Genomic DNA, 27,780 nt, shown 5'->3' with positions numbered 1-27,780 from the left:
GTTCCTATCTACAGATAAAAAGCTACAAGCAATCAGTGACTGCTGAGATGGGCAATCATTACTCCAAGGATAAACTCCCACAGAGGTTGTCCAATTCCCAGTGGTCAGCTCTGGGCATAAAAAGCTACGATAAATGGACTCAGTAGTGTAGCTAGAGTTTTCCTGCCTGGCCCACAGTCAGGACAAATCTCTCTCACCTGCCAGTCCCATAGCCTCTCAGACCCAACCAAGTAAACACAGAGACTTATATTGGTTACAAACTGTATGGCCGTGGCAGGCTTCTTGCTAACTGTTCTTATAGCTTAAATTAATCCATTTCCATTAATCTATACCTTGCCACATGGCTCGTGGCTTACCGGTATCTTCACATGCTGTTTCTCATTGTGGCGGCTGGCAGTGTCTCTCTGACTCAGCCTTCCACTTCCCAGCTTTATTCTCCTCCTTGTCCCGCCTACACTTCCTGCCTAGTCAATGGCCAATCAGTGTTTTATTTATTGACTAATTAGCAACACATTTGCCATTCAGAACATCCCACAGAACAGTAGGTTGAGTATGCAAGTGTGCATACATATGTTTATGTGTGCAACAATAATAAAAACAATAAAGAAGAGATCATGAATTTGAGAAGTGTGGGGTGTTTACCCACCAACCCCACAGCTCCCCAGAGTTTTCTTGAGTGTGAGCAGCAGGAAATATTAGATAGAAGGATTTATTGTGGAGAATATTGTGGAGATAAACAGATAGAAAATAAAGGATAGCCTCGAGAGGGCCTGGAACCTTTTCCAACGGGTCCCGAGTGTCTCTGCCCCAGGGTTTTTTGGTTTTGTTTTGTTTTGTTTTTCCGTTTTTCGAGACAGGGTTTCTCTGTGTAGCTTTGCGCCTTTCCTGGGACTCGCTTGGTAGCCCAGGCTGGCCTCGAACTCACAGAGATCCACCTGGCTCTGCCTCCCGAGTGCTGGGATTAAAGGCGTGCGCCACCACCGCCCGGTTTTTATAGAGACGCCAAGGGGTGGCGCAAAAGACCTCCTCCCCCAGCACAGCCAACTGCAGACCATCTCAGACACCTGTACTCAGGCCGGTGGTTCTAATCATCCTCTATGCGGACCTGCTGGGTAAAGCCACGAGGAACCCGAGAACGGGCTCCCACAGAGAAGGTAGTGGAAGTGATACAGACCAGGGCTCATGTACCAAGTTCTAAAAAATAATATTTGTATATGCTGCTCTTATTCAGGCAACGTATCTTTAAGAGTTCATCAGTACATTTTCCCTGTCGTGTCTAAGGGATAATTTCCAGTAGCAGATGTTCTTGTCCTCTGAGGTACTGCCAACTCCAAAGCATGTATTCTTGTGTGCTGTTTTCCACATAACACAGCCTGAAATAAAGACATCAGTAATTGGGTAGTAATGTGGATCAACAGACATAAGAAACATGCAACTTCATTAAACAAAGTACACAAGACAGCTTAAACGGGCTTTTCTTGTGTAAAGATGACAGAAAGTACAAATATAGCTAAATGTTTTAAACTGTAAGCAATAGTTTGAGAAATGTACTAAAGAATGTGATGCACACATTACCAGCTCTCAGGTCCATCCCATACTAATCCTTTTGCACCCACATCTGGACACATGGACTAAAAGGCCCAGTGTGCGTTAGTTTAATGCAAGCAGTAAATTCAACTCATGTTAGTCTTGGGTGACACAGAGACTCCTCATCCTAGACCCACCTCTTAAGATGGAATCTTCAAAGCACTACCTCTTCCCTGTTCTTCACAGCATTTGCAGACAAGATTTTTATTGCATTTCATTATATTACATTGTTATAATTTATATATATGCAAAATCACTTCCCATATATGCTTGAATTCCAATACATTGTTTTACTTATTCAACCTTCAAAATATTTTTTTTTGAGACAGGGTTTCTCTGCGTAGCTTTGAGCCTTTCCTGGAACTCACTTGGTAGCCCAGGCTGGCCTCGAACTCACAGAGATCTGCCTGCCTCTGCTTCCCGAGTGCTGGGATTAAAGGCATGCGCCACCACCGCCTGGTCAAAATTTTATTTTAAAGAGCCCTCCAGCACCTAATTGGACTAAGAGGTGAGTCTCTATCCTCATACCCCAATACCGCAGCCCCTAGGGTATTGTGCCCAGTGGTACAGCCCTGCACCGCTACACCACCACATATTGCAGTCCCAGTTTCAGGCCAGTTGGCATGCAGACGGCCTGCAGACAGGTCAGACTACCACCATCCCCCATCAGACCCTGTAACCCACAAGCCCTACTTCCCCCAAATCCCACCCACCTTCCCAGACTCCAACTGTTCCCTGAGACAGAGCCTGCCAGCACCCAATTGAACTAAGAGGTGAGTCTCTATCCTCATAACCAAACACCCCACTTCCTAGGCTTTGGGCCCAGGAGCACAGCCCTGCACCCCTACACCACCACCCATTGTAGTCCTAGTTTCAGACCAGTCGGCAGGCAGACCTACTGTAGACAGATCAGACTACCACCAACCCCCACCAGACCCTGTAATCCACAAGGCCATTTTCCCAACCCACCCATGGCCAAGATTGCAACTACTCCCTGAGACAAAGCCTAGGAGTGACAATTGGACTAAGAGCTGCTCCCTTAGACTAAGAGGCCCTCAGCACCTATTAGACCAAGAACTCCCACTGGAACAAGAGTATCGATCAGACCAAGAGAGGCTCCCTCAGACACAGACACCACTTACACCAAGTGGAGAAAGAGATGGGTAGATACCAGTGCAAAAATACAGTCAACAACATAAAAAACAATATGGCTCCATCAGAACCTACATCAGCAAGACCTAAACATCCCAACATGGAAGAAACAGAAGAAATCAATCTTAAAAATGACCTTAAGGAAATAATAGAGATCTTTAAAGAGGAAATGAAAAATTCCCTTAAAGAATTCGAGGAAAACTCAAACAAAAAGTGGGAAGAAATCAGTAAATCCCTTTAAAAAAAAAAAAAAGCCAAGAGAAAGCAATTAAACAAGTGAGGAAAACAGTTCAAGATTTAGAAACTGAAATCAAGACAATAAAGAAGGCACAAACTGAGGGAATGCTGGAAATGGAAAATCTGAGTAAACGAACAAAAACTGCAGGTGCAAGTATAACCAACAGAATGCAAGAGATGGAAGAGCAGATCTCTGGCATTGAAGATACAATAGAGGAAATACATTCATCAGTCAAAGAAAACACTAAAGCCAACAAAGTCATGACCCTAAATGTCCAGGAAATTTGGGACACCATGAAAAGACCAAATCTAAGAATAATTGGGATAGAAGAAGGAGAATACCAACTCAAAGGCACAGAAAATATATTCAACAAGATCATAGAAGAAAACTTCCCCAATCTAAAGAAGGAAATGCCTATAAAGATACAAGAAAGTTACAGAATACCAAATAGACTGGATCGAAAAACAAGTCCTTGCCGCATAATAATCAAACCACTAAACATACAGAATAAAGAAAAAATATTAAGAGCTGCAAGGGAAAAGGGCCAAGTAACATATAAAGGCAGACCCATAAGAATAACATCTGACTTCTCAATGGAGACGCTAAAAGCCAGAAAGTCCTGGACAGATGTTATATAGACACTAAGAGACCATGGATGCCAACCCAGACTGTCATACCCAGAAAAACTTTCAATCAACATAGACAGAGTAAACAAAATATTCCATGATAAAACCAGATTTAAACAATATCTTTCCACAAATCCAGCCCTACAGAAAGCACTAGAAGAGAAAGTCCAATCTAAGGAAGTTAGATACACCCATGAAAACACAGGCAAGAGATAGTCCCATACCAACAAATACCAAAGAAAGGAAACATACAACACTACTACCAAAAAATAACAGGAATTAACAATCACTGATTATTAATATCCATTAATGGCAATGGTCTCAATTCACCTATAAAAAGACACAGGCTAACAGAATGGATATGAAAATAAGATCCATCCTTCTGCTTCATACAGGAAACACATCTCAACTTCAAGACAAATACTACCTCAGAATAAAAGGCTGGGAAAAGACTTTCCAATAAAATGGATTTAAGAAGCTGGGGTAGCTATCCTAATATCTAATAAAATAGACTTCAAACTAAAATCAATCGAAAGAGATTGGGAGGACATTACATATTTATCACAGGGAAAATCCAACAATATGAAGTCTCAATTCTGAATATTTATGCCCCAAATTCAAGGGTACACACATTTGTAAAAGAAACATTACTAAAGCTTAAATTGCACAGCTCCCCATACACTGGTAGTGGGAGACTTCAACACCCCTCTCTCACCAATGGACAGGTCTGCCAGACAGAAACTTAACAGAGAAATAAGGCAACTAACAGACACTATGGCTCAAATGGATTTAATAGATATCTACAGAATATTCCACCTTAACACGAGAGAATATACCTTCTTTTCAGGATCCCATGGAACCTTCTCCAAAATCAACCACTTGCTTGGTCACAAAGCAAATCTCAACAGATACAAAAAATTTAAATAACCTCCTGTATCTTATCAGGCCACAATGGCATAAAGTTAGATTTCAACAACAAAAATTACAGAAAGCCTACAATCTCATGGAAACTGAATAATGCCCAGTTAAATCACCAATGGGTCAAGAAGAAACAAAGAAATTAAATATTTCCTAGAATTCAATGAAAATGAATGTACAACATACCCAAACTTATGGAACATTATGAAAGCTGCGCTAAGAGGAAAATTCATAGTACTAAATGCCCACATAAAGAAATTAGAGAAATCTCACACTAGTGACTTAACAGCACAACTGAAAGCTCTAGAACAGGAAGAAGCAAACTCACCCAGGAGAAACAGACACCAGGAATTAATCAAATTGAGGGCTGAAATCAATAAAATAGAAACAAAGAGAACAATACAAAGAATCAATGAAACAAAGAGTTGGTTCTTTGAGAAAATCAACAAGATAGACAAGCCCTTATCCAAATTAACCAAAAAGCAGAGAGAGAGAGAGCATCCAAATTAACAAAATCAGAAATGAAAAGGGAGACATAACAACAGACAACTAGGAAATCCAGAGAATCATCATTTCATACTTCAAAAACCTGTACTCCACAAAATTGGAAAATCTGAAAGAAATGGATGATTTTCTGGATAGGTACCACATACCAAAGTTAAATCAACACCAGATAAACTATTTAAATAGAGCAATAACCGCTAAGGAAATAGAAAGTCATTAAAAGTCTCCCAACCAAAAAAGTCCCAGGACCAGATGGTTTCAGCACAGAATTCTACCAGATTTTCAAAGAAGAGCTAATACCAATACTCTTCAAATTCTTCCACACAATAGAAACAGAAGGAACATTGACAAACTCTTTTTATGAGGCTACAGTTACCCTGATACCCAAAGCACACAAAGATGCAACAAAGAAAGAGAATTACAGACCAATCTCCCTCATGAACATTGATGCAAAAATACTCAATAAAATACTAACTAAGCAAATCCAGGAAAACATCAAAAAAAATCATCCACCATGACCAAGTAGGTGCATCCCAGGGATGCAAGGATGGTTCAACATATGACAATCTGTCAATGTAATATGCCATATAAACAAACTGAAAGAAAAAAAACCACATGATCATCTTATTAGATGCTGAAAAAGCCTTTGACAAAATCCAATACCCCTTCATGAAAAAGGTTCTAGAGAGATCAGGAATACAGGGAACATACTGAAACATAATAAAGGCAATTTACAGCAAGCTGACAGGCAACATCAAAATAAATGGAGAGAAACTCAAAGTGATTCCACTAAAATCAGGAACAAGACAAGGCTGTCCACTTTCCCCATACTTATTCAACATAGTACTTGAAGTTCTAGCTAGATCAATAAGACAACAAAAGGAGATCAACAGGATACAAACTGGAAAGGAAGAAGTCAAACTTTCCCTGTTTGCAGATGATATGATAGTATGCATAAGTGTCCCCAAAAAATTCTACCAGGGAACTCCTACAGCTGATAAATTTCCTCAGTAATGTGACAAGATACAAGATTAATTCAAAAAATCAGTAGCCCTCCTATATACAAATGATAAACAGGCTGAGAAAGAAATCAGAGAAACATTACCCTCTATAATAGCCACAAATAATACAAAATACCTTGGGGTAACTCTAACTAAGCAAGTAAAAGACCTGTATGATAAGAACTTTAAGTCTCTGAAGAAAGAAATCAAAGAAGATATCAGAAAATGGAAAGATCTCCCATGCTCATGAATAGGTAGAATTAACATAGTAAAAATGGCAATCTTACCAACAGCAATCTACAAATTCAATGCTATCCCCATCAAAATCCCAACACAATTCTTCAAAGACTTGGAAAGAACAATACTTAACTTTATATGGAAAAACAAAACACCTAGGATAGCTAAAAGAATCCTGTATAATCAAGCAACCTCTGGAGGCATCATGATCCCTGACCTCAAGCTCTACTATAGAGCTATAGTAATGAAAACAGCTTGGTACTGGCATAAAAACTGACACATGGACCAATGAAATAGAATTGAAGACCCTGACATTAATCCACACACCTATGAAGATATGATTTTTGACAAAGAAGCCAAAACTGTATCATCAAAAAAAAAGAAAGCATCTTCATCAAATGGCATAACTGGATATCCACATGCAGAAGATTGCAAATAGATCCATATCTGTTGTCATGCACAAAACTCAAGTCCAAGTGGATCAAAGACCTCAGCATAAATCCAGTTACAATGAACTTGATAGAAGAGAAAGTAGGAAGAAGTCTTGAACGCATTGGCACAGGAGACCATTTCCTAAATAGAACACCAGTAGCACAGACACTGAGAGCAACAATTAATTAATGGGACCTCTTGAAACTGAGAAGCTTTTGTCTAGCAAAGGACATGGTCAATAAGACAAAATGACAGCTTACAGAATGGGAAAAGATCTTCACCAACCCATGTCTGACAGAGGGCTGATTTCCAAAAGTATATAAAGAACTCAAAAGCTAGACTTCAAAATACTGAACAATCCAATTAAAAAATTGTCTACAGAGTCGCAGAGAATTCTCAACAGAAGAATCTCAAATGGCTGAAAGACATTTAAAGAATTGCTCAACATCCTTAGTCATCAGGGAAATGCAAAACAAAACAACTCTGAGATACCATCTTACACCTGTCAGAATGGCTAAGATCAAAAACACTGAAGACAGCCTATGTTGGAGAGGATATAGAGCAAGGGGAACACTCTTCCACTGTTGGTGGGAATGCAAACTTGTACAGCCACTCTGGAAATCAGTATGGTAGTTTCTCAGAAAATTGAGAATAAGTCTTCCTCAAGACCCAGCTATACCACTCTTGGGCATATACCCAAGGAATGCTCAATCTTACCACAAGACACATGCTCATCTATGTTCATATCAGCATTATTTGTAATAACAAGAACCTGGAAGCAACCTAGATGCCCCTCAACTGAAGAATGGATAAAGAAAATGTGGAACATATACACAATGGAGTACTACTCAGCAGTAAAAAAAATAATGATATCATGAAATCTGCAGGCAAATGGATAGAACTAGAAAATATCATCCTGAGTGATGTAATCCAGACTCAGAAGGACAAACATAGTATGTACTCACTCATAAGTGGGTACTAGATGTGAGGGAAGGTATGGCCAGACTGCAACCCACAACTCCAGAGAGGCTAGCTAACAGGGAAAGACCCTAGGTGGGATACATGGATGGCCCAGCAAAGGAGAAATCATTGCGATCTACATGAGTGGACTGGGATTTGCGGGGGTGGGCAGAGGGCAAGGATTGGGGGATGAGAACATAGGGAAATGGGAGGGTTGAGCCAAAACAGAGACAGAGTGGGAGGGCAGGGAGAGAAATACCATGATAGATGAGGACATCATGGGAACTGAAAGAGGCAGGGTGCCCAGGAGGCTCTCAGGAATCCACAATGATGACTCCACCTGGGAGTACTGGAAGTGGTCTAGAGGGTGCCTGGACTGGTCTACTCTGGTGATTGGGCTAGTGAATACCCTAACTGTCATCATAGAGCCTTTGTCCAGTCACTGGTGGGGGCAGATGCAGAGATCCATGGCCAGGCACCAGGCTGAGCTCTGGAAATCCAATGGATGAGAGAAGAGGGATTCTGCAGGTGGCAGATGTCGAGATTGTGATGAGAAGACATCAGAGATGACCAGCCACACTGGTAAAGCCCATGAACTATAGACTAGTGGCTCTGGAGTCCCCATGGGACTGGACTAGGCCCTCTGGATACAGAAGATGGTTGTTTGGTTCAAACTGTTTGGAGGGCACCCAGACTGGGGGATTGGGATCTGTCCCTGGTGGTGCATGGGGAGGCCTTTGGGAGTCCAGTGCCCATGGTGTGACACCTTGCCCAGCCTTGGTGCAGTGGGGAAGGGCTTCAACCTGCCTAGGCTCAGTGTGCTGGGCTCTGATGACTGCCCATAGGAGACCTTGATTTGAGGGGTGTGGGGATGTGGGGTGGCTTGGGAAGGAGGGCTGAGGGTGGGAGGATGGAGGAGATGTGGGATCTGTGGGTGGTATGTAGAGTGAGTAGAAAATTTCTTAATAAAGAAAAATGAAAAAGAAGAAAAAAATATTATTTTAAGAAATTGACAAAGATCTCAAACATACAGTGACTTTCATATACTGTATATTTTTATGTTCTTAATATCAAAGACTGAGATAAATCCATCAACCATAAGTAGAGTGATTGCATCTAAATCTGTAGAACACTATACTGCTCAGCTACTAACATTCTGAAATCCATCAAGTGGTAAACACATGAGGATAAACAATACATTCATTTGAAAATGAACTCATAAAAATAACATACATAATACATGCAGTATGCTTTTTTATTTCTGCATATATCACCCAAATATCCTTTACTGACACACTCACTTCACTTCTACATATGTTTCTACAGATCAACAAGATTATGTGATCATCTGTAATAATTGAATTTTATGCAATAAAATGGTAAATATGCATTTAAACAATTTTAGAATATTGATTTAAAACATAATTCACCATAGAAAACAAAATATTATTATTTTAATGATGTTGTTAAAAATATTTAGATACTGAAGGTCTAGAGCTATATATTTTTGTGACCCTGACCTCATCCCCTCCTACCTGCTCTCCTGCCCATTCTTTCTCCTTCCCCATGCCTTATACCTGCATATGTGCACACAGTCATGCACTGAGATTATTCCTGAGGCTGCTCCATCATTTCATATCCTCCCATGTGAACAATTGTACCTGACATATTAGATAATTTGGTCACCCTGTAATGTTTCTCAAGAAATTAATTGACAGCTTTCTTACTTTTCAAAATTAATGCAACCAAAATGCATGTTTTCCTTCCTGTGTTCATAGTAACTTTTCCAACTACCTCCTGCAGTTACATGTGGTCGTGTTACTAGATAGAGCCTACTAATGTAAGGTTAATTTTCTGTGCTACTTTCATGTCTAATTTTTAAAATATTTCATTTTATGTCGCTTTCTCTCCTTCCATCCATTTCAATCAAATGAAAACAAGAACCATGGATAATACTGAAAGTTAATTGGGTAAAAGTTAGTCAGCATGGGTCATGAAAAAGCTGGCATCATAACTAGTTTATTTCTTACTGTTGTCATATAAGAAGAGTAACCTTCAATTATATTTCTGACCCAATGACTTTTATAAACAGCCTATTTGCCATAGCTCTTCTTCCCTATCTGTTGATTACAGAAATAGAAATGCACCATTGGTTTTTCTCAATGCTTTCACCAGACAAAGTGCTTCCTGCTTAATTCGGTCTTCAATAGTTTTCTTTCCCATCCCCATAGACCGTAAGACTGTGAGGGAGAAACGCCGTGTTTGCTTCCATATTTCTCCATTGCTGAAAATGATTCCTGTTGGGACAAAAAAAATCTGTTATCAAGAATTCTAGTTGAGAGTATTCATTTCAGGAAATAATACTGACTCCTATTCAGGCATAGAAGACAAGGTTGTATCAGACCCACTTACCTGACACCTCTCTTAACACAACCTAGTATTTCACCACCAGGATTCTAGATTTCAAATACTGAAAACCTTGTGTCCCCCATTAACATCTCAAAAACTCAGCATAATTCTGTGAATCTTTGATCTCCTCCATTTGGCTGACAATGATGTAGATCATGAGAGCAAAATGCTTCCTTTATGATCACACAGATAGTAAATTGTAGTGAGACTAAGTCAGGGCTAGCTTTTCAGATTGTATGTGAATTTTTTTTAAAAAATCATCAAAAGGTAATTCTCCAGAGAAGTGAATACTGAAATATGTTTGGGTAGTGAAGTGGTTGCCTAGCATTGAGTAGAGATGGGGTAGGAGTGCAAGACTTCTGCATTGGAAGTATTCTCATAAAACTATGTGCCTAGATAAGGGAGATAGTAACTGACAGATTGATTGCTCTTTGTATTTCAACATTCATTCTCTACTTGCTTAAACATTTCATGTATTATGTTAGCCTGGGATCTAGAAATTTCAACATGAATTCTCTAAATTTAAACATGATCAAGGTACAAAATAAGTTCATTTAAAAAACCAAAGATTGTCAAGGAAGAGTCTTAGAGAACAATGCAGACTAAAAGATCCCTTGTCACTTTGGTGGGCACCCAGTGCGCTATCAGAAAACTGAACATCTTTATTATATCAGCTCCAAAAACCAATAACTAGCATACATTTAGTTTCTAACTATCAGTTTTCAGCTTCCGGCTTCTTCGCTAGGGGTTTGAGGGAGGAAAGGGAAGGAAGAAATGTTATAAATACATTTATATAGTCTTAGAAATGATTTACAGGAAAAAAACATTTACAATATCAATGCACTACATAAACAGTGAGTGTCCCTGTGGACCTTTCTTAAAGGAGTATGGGTATGCTTTCTTTCCCATTCCACTATGTTCAAATATTACTCATGATTTTTTAATATAAAAGACTGGATACAAGTCTGGAAATATTTGTATTTATAATGGTTCCCACACCACACACATTTTTAAAATCATCTGGATCAGTGGTTCTCAAACTTCATGTTGTTATGACCCTTTAAGACAGTTCCTCATGTTGTGGTGACACCCAACCATAAAATTATTTCATTGCTACTATATAACTTTAATTTTTATACTGTTATTAATTGTAATGTAAATATCTGGTATAAAGGATGCCTGATATTTGACCCACAAATGGGTCATAACCCTCAGGTTGATAACCACTGATCTAGCTCCATATCACAGGCCATAAAATATTCATATCTATACTAGTTACCATGCTATACACACTTTTAAAATCACTATAGACTCATGCTTCAGTACATGAGACATAATATTTGATGACTTGGATATTTTGTCACTTTTCTTTTCTTTTCCTTTCTTTTGTCTCAATATCTTTATCATTATGTTTACTGCATGTAACAAAATATTATGCCTTAGTCACAAGTTCAAACTTAATCTTTCATGAGGACAGTGTATATAATGTTAATCAGTTTAGAAAATGGGTTAATGCTAATTTCATTAGCAATCACTAGAGGGAATGGGGGATGGCAAAAGGTAAGAAAAAAACATGAATTCATAAATGGACAGTGGATGCTGTATCTGTGTACTGAAATAGAACACAAAATGCCATTAAAATCTACTAGTGTGTGTGAACCAAAATTTGCCCAAACATAAAGAAAAATGAAATCACGTTTACAGCAAAATGGAGGAAACTGTAAGTTATTATTTCAAGTAAAAGAAGCCAGAATCTTAAAAACAATACCTCATTTTTTTCTGTTTCTAGTTTCTCAGTTTCCTTATCTATATAGCTTCATTGCCACTTGTATAGACCTGGATGTGTCCCAACACAAAGCCATACCTAACCCTTGCCTGACTTTACTGAGTAACGATGATTGCATTTTGCCAGAAAACTCATCTCCCCGGTCAATCAGAGCTTCCTTCAGTACTTCATATCCATGCAGCACCACTGTGGGCTTCATGCCCAGATACACGGTGAATACAGGGTCATACTCTTCCGCTAGCTGGAAGCAGAGCAAGGGTGATCATGAGAGAAATACTTTCATTCATAATTAAGAGACATTTTAATATTTGTGCACTAATTATCTTTAGACCCAGTAATTTAATAAGAAACCTCACTTAAACAGCCATAGTGATTATGTTCTAACATTGCTTTTACTGCTATTCTATGCAACATATTTGTCCAAATTTCATTTTTACTTTTCCCTGTCAAACATACATTTGTATCACATTTCTTTTCCTGTCTGATCTTGCAATACATGATATGTTTCTTTTTCTGAGTACAGGGTATCATTCTCTGTTACCCCACCTATAAACTAATAATCATCTTCTGTCATCTATTTTCCATGTCATCATTTACGATGAGGTCTCTGAGTTTTAACAGTATTTAGAATACAGAAGGAAGGGCATTCCTGATCTCCAGACTGTATCTTCTATAAGGCTTTATACATTCTAATTGTCCTTAAATTCAGCTGCATACACAGAACATGGTATCTGATGCCAAGCAACTATTCATCACTGTTGAATGCAAGCACAGTCAAGTAACCTGAGAGAATAATTACATGTTAAAGAAACAAAAATTAAAGTTCAGAAAGATTTTAAAACTTGCCCCAAGTCATGATGTAATTCAGTGTATCCAGCCCAAGAACAAGGAGCTATATAGGGGCAGTGCTTATATATAAGTGCTCTAGTGACTGGCTGTCTCAGAGAAAAGATGTATTTCTGGTCATTCCTTTAAGCTTCAGTGAATGACTGCCACTTGAATCAATGATACAGCAGTCATTGACTCATTACCCAGAAAATGTGATAATAACTCAAAACTCCTGAATCCTTAGTTATGTCCTTGGCTTCAAATCAATTTTTACATTAGGAAAATGTAGACTGAGAACTTATAAATCAACAGATTTATATAAGTGAACACAGTTCCATTTAAACTGCAGATCATCAGAGAATAATTGCTTTACTGAAAAGGGAAATTGGACAAGATGTGAACAGAGACTGTTGTGCCCCAGACAGTGTCAAAAATCACCTCCTAGATCCCATTTCCTTCTAGTATTATGTAGAGCAAGACTTTGCCAGCTGCTCAGGTTTGTCTTAAAAAAATGTTTTATCATTCTTGGGCTGGGGAAATGGTTTCATATATAAAGCACTTGCTGTGTTCCCATAAAGCAGAGCACAGTCACAGACACATGCAGTCATATTGCTCCCACAAGAAAGGAGACAAAGAGGAGAATCCCCAGAAACTCGCAGCCATTGAGCCAGAGATACTGACACAGTGACTGATACACACCAGTGACAAAGATACTGTCTCAAAGTCAACAATAGGACAAAAGGTTCAAAATGGGACAGGTACCCAAGATTGTCCTCTGACTGCTCCTCAATGTGACACATGCGCACTGACTCAAACACACATATCCGCACACATATGCATGCATACACACCATATGCACACACAATCACTCTTCTCTTGGGCCTTCAGATACCTGATGAGGAACTAAACACAGTAAAAAACTTAACACTCTGTCTTCAGTATGTACCTGCCCCCTTTACCTTAAACTGTGGTTCAATTCCTGTTGGTCTCCACCTGAAGGATAGGTAAGCATTCAAGTGTTTATCTGAAGTGGCCAATCCTCCTGCTTTAAGGTTGAAGCCATAGACATGACTAAGGTCTTTTCAGGCTCAAGAGGTTCTGTTACAGAGCCTCTACAGTGACCCTGGAAGCCTCTAGTTATTATCCTAAACCACCAGGAACAGCAGTTCTCTGCAGACAGCTCACTCTATGAAGAGTATACCCCTAAACAAGAGTGGCCACATCGTGGCAGCCACAGTACCCCACCCAGAATCCCAGGAGATTGCCCCTGAGCAGTTTAGCAACTTCTTAGACAAAAAAAAAATGAAGTCAATTTTCCCAGCATGAGAACCCTCAGGAACCAGAAATTTCCTCAACACTGATAAGTAGCACTGTGATGTTAAAACCCCTCAAGCCTGACTTTGTTCTTTTTTACCTGGAAAAAACCTCAAAACTGTCAACCCAAAGAAAGCTCCTGGATCTCTCTCTGTCAGACTGGCTACAGTAATATTAAAATACCTTTCCTTGTCATACTGTTAACTTCTATACCTACACTTCTTTTAAGACAAGTGATCAAAACTAATCAGTTGAAACTCCAAGTGTCAAGCTTTTCTTCTTGGCCCCTGGTAACATCTGAATGGAATTTAGGAGCACATATTATTTAGTACTAAGTGTAGTGGGGAAAGAAATTCCATTTTATGCTAGGAATCCATCTTGGTACCCACTAGTCATTTGTCTCTCACGCCAGTCCCTGAAAAGGTAAGTTCCCAGGAACCCTGACTCAGTGAATACCCCCTCACCCAGAAATTGTGACCATATTATTTGTTATGATATGACTAACTGCTTTTGGGGGGATTGTAACTTCCTTACTTGGATACCTAAATATTGTTTTGAGTCACCTTAACCTTTTAACTTGGCAGAAGAGACCAGTTTTTGCTTGCATGCATAGATATTAAAGACCTTGCAGTTTTTATATTTAAGAAAATCCTTATCCCCTCCTTCACAGCATGCCTGAAATTCAACTTTATAGTTATTGTCCTTCTAGCAGCTAATTGATAAATCTTTCAATTATACTTGGATTGAGTCTATGGTCTTTTTCCAGGGGTCACAAACTCCACAACATTTGAGTGCCCCAGCAAGATCCTTAGGAGACACTAGACTTAAGGCCTTGGGTTTGGGAGAGGCCCTGGTAGACATGTGTCCTGAAGCCCAGACTACAAGGCTGCCACAAATTAAAGGCTGCTAATAGGGGATAGGTCGCAGAGGAAGCAAGTCAAAGGTGGGCTTAATAGGCCCCCGGGAGCCTAGATTTCAATTACCCTACATTTGCGAACTGAAAGAAAAACAAAAGTAAAATTTTCCAGGTAACATGATTCTGAAGCTCTGGCATCTAAGTGAATTGTTCTGTTCTTTTTTGGAGTCCAGACATTTGGAGAGAGAAAGGTGAGATTGGACATAATCATAGGCCCAGTGTCTATAACAGAGGTGATTCCCTCCTGTTCTTCTGGTTTTGGTATGTGAATGAAGGTGGCTACCCCATGACGGAGTTTATTTGGTCTCCCTGATTTCACTGTTGTATTGTCTTTTCATGCTGTTATCTTTTCTGTTATATTTATGTTTTCAAGTTTGTTGCAGAGATGACAGACTGAACACAGCCCAATCAACTCTGAGCTGTATGCTACATTTCCAGGATTTCCAAAAGGCAGACTGCTCTTGATTGCCTCCATTCTAGCTCTCCCCATGGAGTTCTCTCTCTCTCTCTCTCTCTCTCTCTCTCTCTCTCTCTCTCTCTCTCTCTCTCTCTCTCTCTCTCTCTCTCTCACACACACACACACACACACACACACACACACACACACACTGGCTTGCTACAGCCTGCTCCCTATGCCCACTTGTTTGCAATAATTTTCCCTGACTTTGCTTCTGAAGAATGTCTTTTCCCTGCTTCCTCTATCTCCTAGCTGGCTCCTCTCTCTGACCATGGAGCTCTGGCTGTTGCCAATCCCCATGCCACCAGGCTGTGACAATGTGGGTCCCCCAGCACACAGTCCTAGAGTGCGCCATAGGCTTCCTTTTCCATCACCTACTGCTCTCTGCATTTACAGCTGGCCTGTGCCCAGAATGTTTTATCTCTAAACCTTCTTTGTTCTCTGCTCTCTCTGGTCTCTCCCTTGATGATCACTAAATTCAGTTTTGCAAGGATTCATGTTTCTTTCCAGTATGGATAATATTGAAATATTGTTTTACACTGATCTATGATATTAAAAAGCTTGCTCTGGAGTTATGTAATACCTAACCTCTCACAGTCCAAAGATATTTGCTTAAAAATTTCCTCCAATATCTCTGTCCTAAGTCAGAAGGCCATCTGACTCTAGGGCAAAAATAAGAACAAAACAGCCCAAGGAAAAAATGCTATGTGCTTTAAAACATCTAAAATATAAACTTTCTGTAAATTAAGACTTGAAAACTTATTGAATATAGTTTAAAATCCACAAAGAAAACAAAAACAATGATGTCAACATTTTCTGAGTTCCTGTAGACGTCTGGTTTTTAATAGTTTTCTGTTTTATGGCCTCTATGTTACAGATAATTATATCATTCTCCAACTTAATGACATTATAATATAAAAATTTATTAAGCTTTTCACTTATCTGCCTCCATCTGCAGACACATAACTGATTATCAAATAAAACAAAACCCTCTGACTAAAATCTCAACGGCAATTCCAGATACACCTGCTTAAAATAATCCGAGATGAAACTCTTAAAAGTTAATGCTCCTTCAAAATGAGGAAGACAAGCAAGGTCATCGGACCTTCACCTCAATATCCAGGCACTCCTCCCGCCTGGTTGTATGCAAATGAGCCATAATCAATTAATTAAACCTTAAGGCCTCGAGGTTCTGAGGGAAACTGTGGTATAAAAGGTAAAAACTAAGAATAAGGATTGAGTGCACCTACCTATGCAACAATGGGAAAGCTGTTATATGTACTGGATAAAGGGTCCAGATAGTGTCTACCACCCACATAGGAAAATTTTGTTATAACCAATGGAAAATTTATTTGTTACTGATATGTCTCCCTTGTGTGGCAATGACAAAATTAATGGTATCCTGCATGGCTGCCAAAGATCAATGACGTCTGCCCCCAAAACCACCATAGAGAAACCTATGGTAACCATCTAGGTAAGTCACTGTCATTTTAATTGATACAGAGGACATTTGTATTAAACTCCCTGCTCAAACTTATCCTTCTCAGTTCTCTGATGATGTTGATGGATGTAGCTTTATCTGTTTAACAGCAGCAAGCACCCAACTTCCCTCTCTCCTATGACTCCAGCTGTCTATTCAGGCCATCGAATGCATAAAAACCAGGCCTTCCTTCTTGAGATTTAGGTCTCCTAAATTAGGTCTCCTCCTAAAAAATGGCAAACTCATGCATTTTACTTTTCTGACAGGCTTCACACTAAAAGAGATAAAGCAACAAAATAGGCTTCAATGCAACTTTTACTATTCCCTTTTTTCAAAATCCTGTTTTTCAATGACTGCTCTCAGTAATAACCACCTATGTTTCAAGACAAATGATTAAACAAACCAATTTCTTATTGTGCTTAAAACATCTCTGTTCAATCTATATGCATCCAATCCTTTGGACAGAGGAAAGAATGTTCATGATTTTAACCTCCAAAATACTTTTGGGTCCCAAGCTCAAGCTTTTAATATGACTGACAGGCATGAGACATTCCAACTGCTTACAGACAAATGTTAGCTGCTTTTTTCTTTTACAAAGCAGATTTCAATACAGATTGCAAAGAACAATAATGCTGATATCTATGGTGGTATTTTATTTGTACTGAAATGTGATTTTAATTGTATGTTAATAAATAAAGTTGCCCGGGGGTCAGAGCTATTAGAGCCATAGCAAGAGCGTGGCGGTGGTGGGGCACGCCTTTAATCCCAGCACTTGGTAGACAGAGCTAGGTAGATCTCTGTGTGTAAAAGGATACAGCCAGCATTGGAGATACATGCCTTTAATCTCAATCCCAACCATAGAAGACCTGGAAGTCTTTACAGACAGGCAGTGACAAGGCATGGGTTTACAACCAATGAGAAGGCAGAACCGAAAGTCTTTATAAAGACAAACACACAGGAAGTAGCTCCTTTTTTGGAGAGCTCTCTTGGCTGAAGCAGGAAGGGTAAGGCTCTTAGTTCTGACCTCTTGGCTTTCTTCTCTGAATCGTCTCTGTGTTTCTTATTTAATAAGACAGTTGGTTACATCTACAGATATCACTTTTGTAAACTTTAAAAATTCATGTAAACTTTGGGAAGTCACAATTTAGATCCACCTGTAGCATGTCAAATGGATTCCAGATAAGTACTTCTGTTGTGTTAGTCAACAGCCTAAGTGTCTCTACCTGTCTTAGTTAGTTAGGGTTTTATTGTGTGAAGGGACACTATAATCACAGCAAGTCTTATAAAGGAAAACATTTAATTAAGGCTGGCTTACAGTTTCAGAGGTTTAGTCTATTATCATCATGGCAGGAAGCATGGCAGTATGCAGGAAGACATGTGTTGGAGAAGGAGCTAAGAGTTCTATAACTTGATCCATAGGCAGCAAAAGGAGATTTATAAAATAGCAGGCATAGCTTGAGCATATATGATCTCAAAGCCTGCCTCCATGGTGATACATTTCCTCCAACAAGGCTACAGCTACTCCAACAAGGCCATACTTCCTAATAGTGCCATTTGGTCCAAGAATTCAAACACATGAGTCAATGGGGGTCATTCCTAATCAAACCACCACATTCGACTCCGTGGCCTGCGTAGGCTTGTAGCCATACCACAATTCAGAAATGCATTCAGTTCAACTTCAAAAGTCCACATAGTCAATAACAGTCTTAGCCCTGTTTAAAAGCCCAAAATTCAAAGTCTCTCTTAAGATTCCTCTAATCTCTTAACTATAATCCCCTGTAAAATCAAAATCAAAATGCAGATCACATACTTTCCACATATAATGGCACAAGATATACATTACCTTTCCAAAATGTAAGGAAGGGGGCATAGTGAGGAAATAATGGACCAAAGCAAGACTGAAAACGAGCTGAGAAAACTCCAAACACTGAATCTCCATGTCTGACGTCAAAGCATTCTTCAGATCTCCAACTCATTTCAGATTTGTTGAGTGCAACACACTTGTTTTTCTTGGGCTGGTTCCTCTCCATTAGCAGCTTTTCTCAGGAAGGATCTCATGACTGGCATCTCCAAAATTTTAGGGTCTCTAAGGTAATCCAGGCTTCACCTTCACAGCTTACCACAATGCACGCCTCCATGCAGGGACACCCCTGACATATGCCGGCATCAGCAGCTTTCCTTAGTTGTGGAGGGAAATTCCATAACTCCTCTCTTCTATCCTTAACTCTAAAGCCAGAATCACATGACCGAAGCTGCCAAGGTTTGCTGCTTGCTGGGGCTGGAACACAGCCTGCTTGTTCAATTACATCTGCACCAACTTCCTGATTTTGATCATTTTCTTCAGTGCCAAAGATTGCTGTCCTGTAACTTGATGGTAAACCAGTCTGGCCTCAGATTTAGAGATCTGCCAGCCTCTGCCTTCTGAGTAGTGGGATTAAAGGCATTCATTGGCATGCTTGGACCTAAGCTGTTCTTTAATTCCTTTTCACAAGTTAGAAGCTTAGCTGTGTGGGGTCTTGCCCTGAGGTCACCATTTCCTTTGTTCCATTTCTTAATCTATTATCTCCTTGAACACAGGACTTAGTGCTTTTGCACTTCCTGGTGCCTCTTTGATCCTCAATCTGCACATTTTATATTTTTTATTTCTTCAGCTTAATACTTTTCATTATAAATCTTCATAAGAGTGAACATTAGTAACCACGTGACTGAGTCAATGTTAGGCTATTTTCAGATTTCCTCTGCCAACAGAATTAATCCAAATCTCTTCACTTTAGCCTCAGGCAGACTCTTCAGACAAGGGCAAAAAATGGCCACATTCTTCATCAAAATATCACAGCATCACTAGGCAACATACTTACATTTTTATCCTCTAAAACTTCTTGATCAAGACCCCCACAGTTCAAGTCACCCTTAGTACCACTGTCTTCCATGCTCCTACTAATATGGCCCATTAAGCAGTGCTTAAAGCACTCCACTGCTTTCCTAACCCCAAGTTCCAAAGACCAAATTCCTCCAAACAAGAACATGGTCAGAACAACAATGTTCCACTCCTGGTACTAACTTCTGTCTTAGTTAGGGTTTTATTGCTGTAGAGACACCATGATCATAGCCTCTCTTATAAAGAAAAACATTTCATTGGGGCTGGATTATAGGTCCAGAGGTTTAGTCCATTATCTTTGTGGCAGGAAACATGGTCTTCCCCATGATCTTGGGACTTCTTTCATGCCCCCAATTACCAGGACCACATGCCTGGAAGTTTCAAATGTGCACCCAAGATAAAGTCAATATCCACAGTCTGTATTTGTCTCAGCAGATTTCCAGTCTACTAAAGACTGCAAACTGCTCCAAACACATCAACTTCAGGAGGTTCTCTGGAATCAGCAAGTCCTAAACTTGCTGAAAACCAATGTAACCCAGATGCTTCTGCTGAAATTTCCTGCCTGCTTGAGCCCCAGCATCGGGCCAGCATTCCAGACTTGGGAAAGCTACACTAGCTCCAGGTGTTCAAACAGAACTTGGGCAAGTCAGATGTACCCTGCCCTGTCCCAGCCTTTAACCAGGATTTGAGTCTTCCCAGGCCCTGACAATAATGTCCTAATTTCAGCTGAGAAGCAATTACTGAAAAGGGTATTGCTGTGGGATGGTCTATATGTCAAATGTGTTGCTGATTGGTCAATAAATAAATCACTGATTGGCCCGTGGCCAGGCAGGAAGGATAGGCGGGACAAGGAGGAGAATAAAGCTGGGAAGTGGAAGGCTGAGTCGGAGAGACACTGCCAGCCGCCATCAGGATAAGGAAGATGTAAAGTACCGGTAAGCCACAAGCCACGTGGCAAGGTATAGATTAATAGAAATGGATTAATTTAAGCTGTAAGAACAGTTAGCAAGAAGCCTGCCACGGCCATACAGTTTGAAACCAATATAAGTCTCTGTGTTTACTTGGTCGGGTCTGAGTGCTGTGGGACTGGCGGGTGGCAGAGATTTATCCTGACTGTGGGCCAGGCAGGAAAACTCCAGCTACAAATGGCGTCCAACGTGGTGGCAAGAGTTTCCACCTAAAAACTGAGAAAAAAGATTCTAAAACGGAGCTAAAAACAGTTCCTAATTGTCTCTCTCAAATGAGCGGCAGCTGCTGGTTTGAGCTACTGGCGGGTTCCTGGTGTGTGGGTTCCTAGCGTGTGCGCTCGACCTACGGTATGGTGGGAATGAGGCCTCTGCAAGTGGCACATTAAGCTGCTTGGTGGATTTAGCCTTTGCTAGTACAAAACAAAAAAAAAAGAGGTTTCTGGGCTACATGCTGCTTGGATAAAAGCATAGACCCACGATGGCTCCCAGAGCTGGCGGTAAGCATACCGCCGCCATGTTGGGAAGCTGAGGTGGGCGGAGCCAGCAGCCACAGCTGCTGCAGTTTAAGGCAATAGATTCACAATAAGACAGATTCAGATGTAATAGTTTAAAATGTATGTAAAATATACGTAGGCTTAAAGAGACAAAAAAAGGTGATATATACAGTATAGAAACAAATACATAGTTTTAAAAAATAAAGTCTTTAAAGAGACAGTAAAATTAATATAAAAAATAAGCCATGTGAAGATGAATATTACACAGAGAATCTGGATTGTGTTGTCTTTGGGATTTTTAACTGCAGAAAATCATTTGATTGTAAAAGATGTTGAGTTATGCCAAAATGTATATTTTAAAGGTACCTTGACTTCAAAATTTGGATATAAGGATATGTTACTTTGGAAAGGAGACTCTGCTTTTGTTTCCACAGAAAGCCAGAGGCTATGGATTTGTTCCAGATTAAGACACATCTGGTTTGACCAGCCAAGACCACCTGAAAGGTCTCAGATGACACCATGGCCCAGATGATCCAACATCCAGAACCGTTTCAAGGCAACTGGCTCAGATGATACACCCTCATGAACTACTCCATAATCCTAAAATATTCTTTGTTTCCCCATAAGATACAGCGCCCCCCTCCAGCAGGAAGTAGTAAGAGAAGCTACGCCCAAATTCCCAAATATACCAAGCTGACTTTGGAGATGTGTAAAGGTTAAAACCTTCCTTTTTAAGAAAAGAAAAGGGGAAGTGCTGTGGGATGGTCTGTATGTCAAATGTGTTGCTGATTGGTCAATAAATAAATCACTGATTGGTCAGTGGCCAGGCAGGAAGGATAGGCAGGACAAGGAGGAGAATAGAGCTGGGAAGTGGAAGGCTGAGTCGGAGAGACACTGCCAGCCGCCATCAGGATAAGGAAGATGTAAAGTACCGGTAAGCCACAAGCCACGTGGCAAGGTATAGATTAATAGAAATGGATTAATTTAAGCTGTAAGAACAGTTAGCAAGAAGCCTGCCACGGCCATACAGTTTGAAACCAATATAAGTCTCTGTGTTTACTTGGTCGGGTCTGAGTGCTGTGGGACTGGCGGGTGGCAGAGATTTATCCTGACTGTGGGCCAGGCAGGAAAACTCTAGCTACAGGGTATGTTGTTGCTCATCTCCACAAAGGGCTGGAAATTTAGGTCCATAGGAAACTAGTTCCCTTCTACCAAAGAAACAATTTCCCTGTCACTGTCAAAAGAGACAAATGACTGTCTGTGGTGCCTATTAGTAATCCAAAGTTCATGCTGCTTATTACAGGTACTTCTTAAAATTGGGGAGTAACAAAAACGTACAAAAAGGTTACTCAAGAAGGGGGCTTGGATCTGATTAAATAGATTACTTCATGACCACCAAATTTTACCTGGGTAAAACAAAAGTTTATTTTCTCTGCCTCTCCACTTTACACATCCTATTTTTACACATCATTTGTAAATGTCAATGTCAAACACTATATATATCAGGGGCCCTAAAATTAAATTTCCTAACTCATTTTCCTAGAGCCAGTGGGGAATGTAATGGACTAAAATCCTCTCCTGTTATTATTAATGTTACCATAGGCTCTTTCATCACAAACTGGCTAAGCACATATATAAAAAATTCAACACATTAAAATATAAACCTTTAGCCCTATATAAGTGTGAATGAGTGATATGATTCATATGATCTAGTGCCACTGGAGACTCTAATAGCTAAAGAAACTCCATTTTATGGTAGGGACCTACTAGCTGTTTGTCCCTGACTCCAGTTCCTGAAAGATAAGCTCCCAGTAACCATAACTGACTAAGCCCCCACCAAGAAATACACAGCCATAACCATCTACTTGTTATGATATGACTAATTGCTTTTTGGTTTCTGTAACTTTCTTACACAGATATTCAGAGATTGTTTTGAGTCTCATTAACCTCTCAATTTGGCAAAACAGAGCAGTTTTTGCTTGCTTACACAGATATTGAAAGTCTTTTTGTGGTTTTGCCTTAAAAAAAAAAAAACCCTTATACCCCTCATCACGACATGCCTGGGATTCAGCTTTAAAGCTATCATCCTGCTACTTGGTAATCAGCACATTTTTTCAATATAATGAATTGAGTCTATGGTCTTTCACAGGGGTCACAAATCATAACACTAGTAATGTATCATTCACTCATTGAAAACCCCTGAAAGGAAGCTAATCACATTTACCATGTTCAGAGACTTGATGATATTTTTAATATCCATTTGCAAAATATTTCCAACAACTGGAAAAGGAGTGGGTCCAGGTGGGAGCTTCCCTTTGCCATGGTGCTGATTCCATAGGAAAAGAAGACTCAAACAAGAAAGGCAAATCCCCAAGATTATGAAGAGAGTCATTGGCACACTTTGAACAAATGCACTGGAAAGCTTCCACTCCAAGAGTCTATAAATGCAGCTGGAAAGTAATAAAGTATTTGGATGAGACCTCTTTATCTTCAGTAAACATTGGTCTGTATAAACAAAACTTCCCAATTCCTGACATTATTTTTCTATGTATTTGCCATTTCAACATAATCCTCCCTTCTTCAGAGTGTAATATGACTATAATTTAACAATAAAGTTAAATCCTATCTACAATGACTACTTTTGTTTGTCAACTTGAGTAAATCTAGAATTAACTAAAACCCAGAAATGGAGGACACACAAGTGAGGTATTTTTTATTAATTTGATGTAGGAAGATCCACTTCTAATCAAGATCTTGAGTCTGAAAAACACACATCTTTAATTTGAGCCACACCTAATGCTGGAAGCATACATAAGAAACCTTATGCTCTTTGTCTGCTTGTCCTCACCCTGCTAGCAAGTCTACTCCTTCACTGGCATTAGAGCCTACTTCTTCAGGATTCAAGCATATACTGAAGACCAGCTGAGACATCCAGCTGAGACTGAGCAACTACTGGATTACTTTACTTTCTGTTTACAGCCAATAATGCTAATAAATCTCCTTTCTATAATGATAGGGAGGTTCATTCTATAAGTTCTGTTACTCTAGAGAACCCTGACTAATACAGATTTTGGTACCAGAAGTGGTTCTAGAGAAACGGAAGTATAAAGAGAGTCTCTTAAGTATCTGAAATAGGCTTTCCAATTTTCCAACACCTAAAATTACTGAAGCCTCTCTAGTTACTGAAGCCTTTCCTGGAAGTTTGGAGAATATTGAAAGCCCACAATGTGAACTATATTCCAAATTTAAGGAGCTAACTGCATTTGATTATACTGATTCACCAACAATGAGTGGAAATGTATTTGGTGATGCTATACAATAAACTTTTAACTGTTTGGGGAAAATAAGGAAAATACCACTGCTTGGTTGGTTGTTCTTAGCGTCTCTGGGTAAACTGACAAAGGATAGGGATGAGCTCCATGAAAAAACTAACCAATATCTAACATCTCAGAATATGGTGAAGGATAACAATGAACTTAGTGATAATATTGTCTGGCTCCATATGAGCATAAACAGTCAAAAGTTTTCTAAGTGTGCCCTGGAAGAAAATCTTCTCTCTGGCATTCACATAACTCAAGTTGAAGAAAATTGAACCAAAGCCCTCATTATAAGATTAGAAGAGGAGAATTGGCTGTGGTCTGACTCCAAGTAGGTCCAGTGAGTCATTATTTCCTCAGTCCCAGAATGTATAACTAGGATAGATATACTTAGAAATTGGCAGAATTCTCACATCCCTTCACTGACCTGTGGAGTGAGAAAAGGTGTCTATTGGACCTCACAGGCACCTTACTTGTGCCTGGCATGAAGCTTTTTATTTGATAGCCTTACTGTCCACTAGGGACATTGTTATCACAATTTAGAGCATCTCATTTAAACTCTTTTTATGCACTTTTATGATGTGGGAAATTTATCTGTACTGGCTAAATTTCATAGACGTGGAAGATGCTATACACACTAATGGAAGAGAATTGTGGTCACCAGTCTTCTCCAGCTGTGAACCCTTTGACAAACAATATGACAAGACAAGGGTACCAGTGCTATAGTGACATGAATATAGTGGGAGTTACCAACCGCTTTCTGAGTGGATTTAAGGTCTAGCCACAAGACTAAACCCATAACTGAAACTGTTATCAGGACTGAGAAGCTATAGCTATATAGGTTATAGATGCTAGGGGAGAGTCAACCACTATTACTTTAAAAGAACATAGTACTTAACTGAATACTAATGGTACATGTTGGCTTTATCTTTTTACAATACATTAAATTACTATTAACACCAAGATGCACAGTTATTCAAGATGCAGAAAATAAGAGCCTGCAGAGTGCTCAGTACTAAATGGGACAATTTTTTCCACATCATCACATTCCAAGACTCAGGAATCACTGCAGATCTAGAGCCAGAATGCTGTAAGAGCCAGGCATCATGAATGAATACAAGGAAAAAGCGCTTTCCAGACAAAACTTGTAACAGCATACATGAACTCAAACAGTTGTAACAGCAAGCACAAGACATGTGGAGGTTCAAGCCAGACAAAATGCCAGCAAGTACGTGTTGGATGAATGTGATCACAATGTCTCACCCCTAGCTAAAGAGCTACTACTAATTGAAAGCTACCAGGAATAGGAGACTTGGTTTTCTTAAAAGCATATCCCCTGAATTTGGGGGATTTTGGAGTAATATGAGTCAATAATAAATTAGTGATTATTGTGCTGTAGATAGTGGAGATAACCAAGAGTTTGATTCACTAATTGATTACATAAAGCAAACTGTTCTGAAACCCATGTAACAAAAATTATGACGTTATTTACTAGATTCTTGTTTATTTTGACTGTCATTGAGTACATTCAATATTGAACTGAAGAATTCATTGATACAATTAAATGGGATGTTTCTGTGCAGGGAAAGAGGTGAGGCTCAAGTAGAGTAGCCTCAAGCCCCACTCTACCTACCTTCTGCAATCTCTACTTTTGTCAGGTTCTACAGTTCTCTACAACTGTCCAGGTTCTCATCCACAAAGTGGAATAATTTTGCCTCAGTAAAGAAGTAAGCAAACTAAGTAAAGATCAATTGTAAATAAATGAAAGAGTGAAAATTGACAGAACCACTTTAGGAATCACTAATAAAATGTAATGTTTATATGTATCAATAAGACAGTTTCTCATACTGAAGAAGTTTATGAGAAGCTGCTTAATTATAACAAGCATAACTTCTTTAGAGAAGGAGCCTTTGCTTGCGCAATGCCATTACCACTTAAATAATAAATGTCATGCTTCTGGTATTCGAGTCCCTTCAATGCTTTTCTCTACCCATTCAATTCTTCACACTTTGGTCCTTTCATACTAAGATTTTAACTAGCACCCATGCTCTATTATAGTCTTGGCAACTACTCCACATTTAACAAATACTCATTATTGTGCACCAACTGTTTATAAATAATAACAGAATAAAAAAGAACAGAGGTAATGTCTCTTGAAAAGATTCAAAGACTGCCAATTACACTTCCTCAGGTGCTTGCAGATAGGACTTCTGCTCTGTGATGCTGAGCCAGGCTCACTTCTAAACTGATGAGATGTAGAGAAATCTAATACATGCAAAGCTGTGTGAAAGTCAGAGGGAGTACCTGCAGCCACAAGACTGATTTCTCAGTTATTCTAGCTAAGAGCTGTGGGACACTGGCAGACCTTCTGTTACACTGTCCCCAATAGTAAATAAATAAATAACAACAACAAAAAGAATAGCCTAGATTTTCCATCTTTGAATTCCACAGTGGAAAAATCCATATAGCTTTCTCTAAGTAACAACTTAATGTTTTATTCTTATTAAAAATTTTGAGCCGGGCGGTGGTGGCGCACGCCTTTAATCCCAGCACTCGGGAGGCAGAGCCAGGCGAATCTCTGTGAGTTTGAGGCCAGCCTGGACTACCAAGTGAGTCCCAGGAAAGGCGCAAAGCTACACAGAGAAACCCTGTCTCAAAAAAAAAAACAAAAAAAAAATTTTGAGACTAATATAAGGTATTTTGTCTTAGTTATGTTGCTCAAAGCACATATTATGGACTTTTAATGCTTCCATTCTTGAGAACATGTGTCCAAAGTTTTAATTTAGCAAGAACTATTTTAAAAATCCATTAAATATGCATATGGTCTTGTGTGCATATATATCTAGCCATGGAAGGAAGCACAAGAAGAGTTATGACTTTGAGACCAGCCTAAGGAACACAGTAAGACTTTATTCAACAAGCACGTATTATAAGATACACAAAATATCCATAAATATTAATTCCTACTTGACAATAAACTTAGAATAAATAGATATGAAGAATCTTCATTTATCAAAAAGTTAACACGTGATTATTTCTCCTAGGAATGTCAGAAAGTACAGCCATAAAATCTTACCCAAAAATCTGAGGGGCAATAGAAATAGAGAGGTGTATATGGATGTGGAATCCTAAGGAGACCTCAACCCATGACAAGCAAATAATAATAATTAATGTATGGTGACAGATGGGAAATAGGTTTCCATAAGGAAGAAAACAACAATTAGTTATCCAATTTGAAACAGTCAGTCCTGAGAACATAATCAATATTATACAGATTT

The 27,780-nt window shown here is 39.3% G+C and overlaps 1 protein-coding gene across 1 annotated transcript in view; it reads right to left on the bottom strand.

Moving 5' to 3' along the window:
* LOC128095198 (cytochrome P450 2C70-like) overlaps positions 1 to 23,577 on the bottom strand; it is a 35,187-nt gene extending 11,610 nt beyond the window's left edge. The window contains exons 1-3 of the mRNA XM_052713989.1: positions 23,410 to 23,577; positions 11,929 to 12,091; positions 9,803 to 9,952 (exon numbers count right to left, since the gene is read on the bottom strand). Of these exons, the coding sequence (XP_052569949.1) occupies positions 9,803 to 9,952; positions 11,929 to 12,091; positions 23,410 to 23,577 (481 nt within the window). The remainder of the gene's footprint in view (positions 1 to 9,802; positions 9,953 to 11,928; positions 12,092 to 23,409) is intronic.
* Positions 23,578 to 27,780: the final 4,203 nt, after the last annotated feature.

Source organism: Peromyscus californicus, unplaced genomic scaffold (genome assembly GCF_007827085.1).
Source record: "Peromyscus californicus insignis strain IS unplaced genomic scaffold, ASM782708v3 Scaffold_4__1_contigs__length_199733344, whole genome shotgun sequence".
NCBI lineage: Eukaryota > Metazoa > Chordata > Mammalia > Rodentia > Cricetidae > Peromyscus > Peromyscus californicus.
This window is presented reverse-complemented; position numbering and strand designations above follow the sequence as displayed.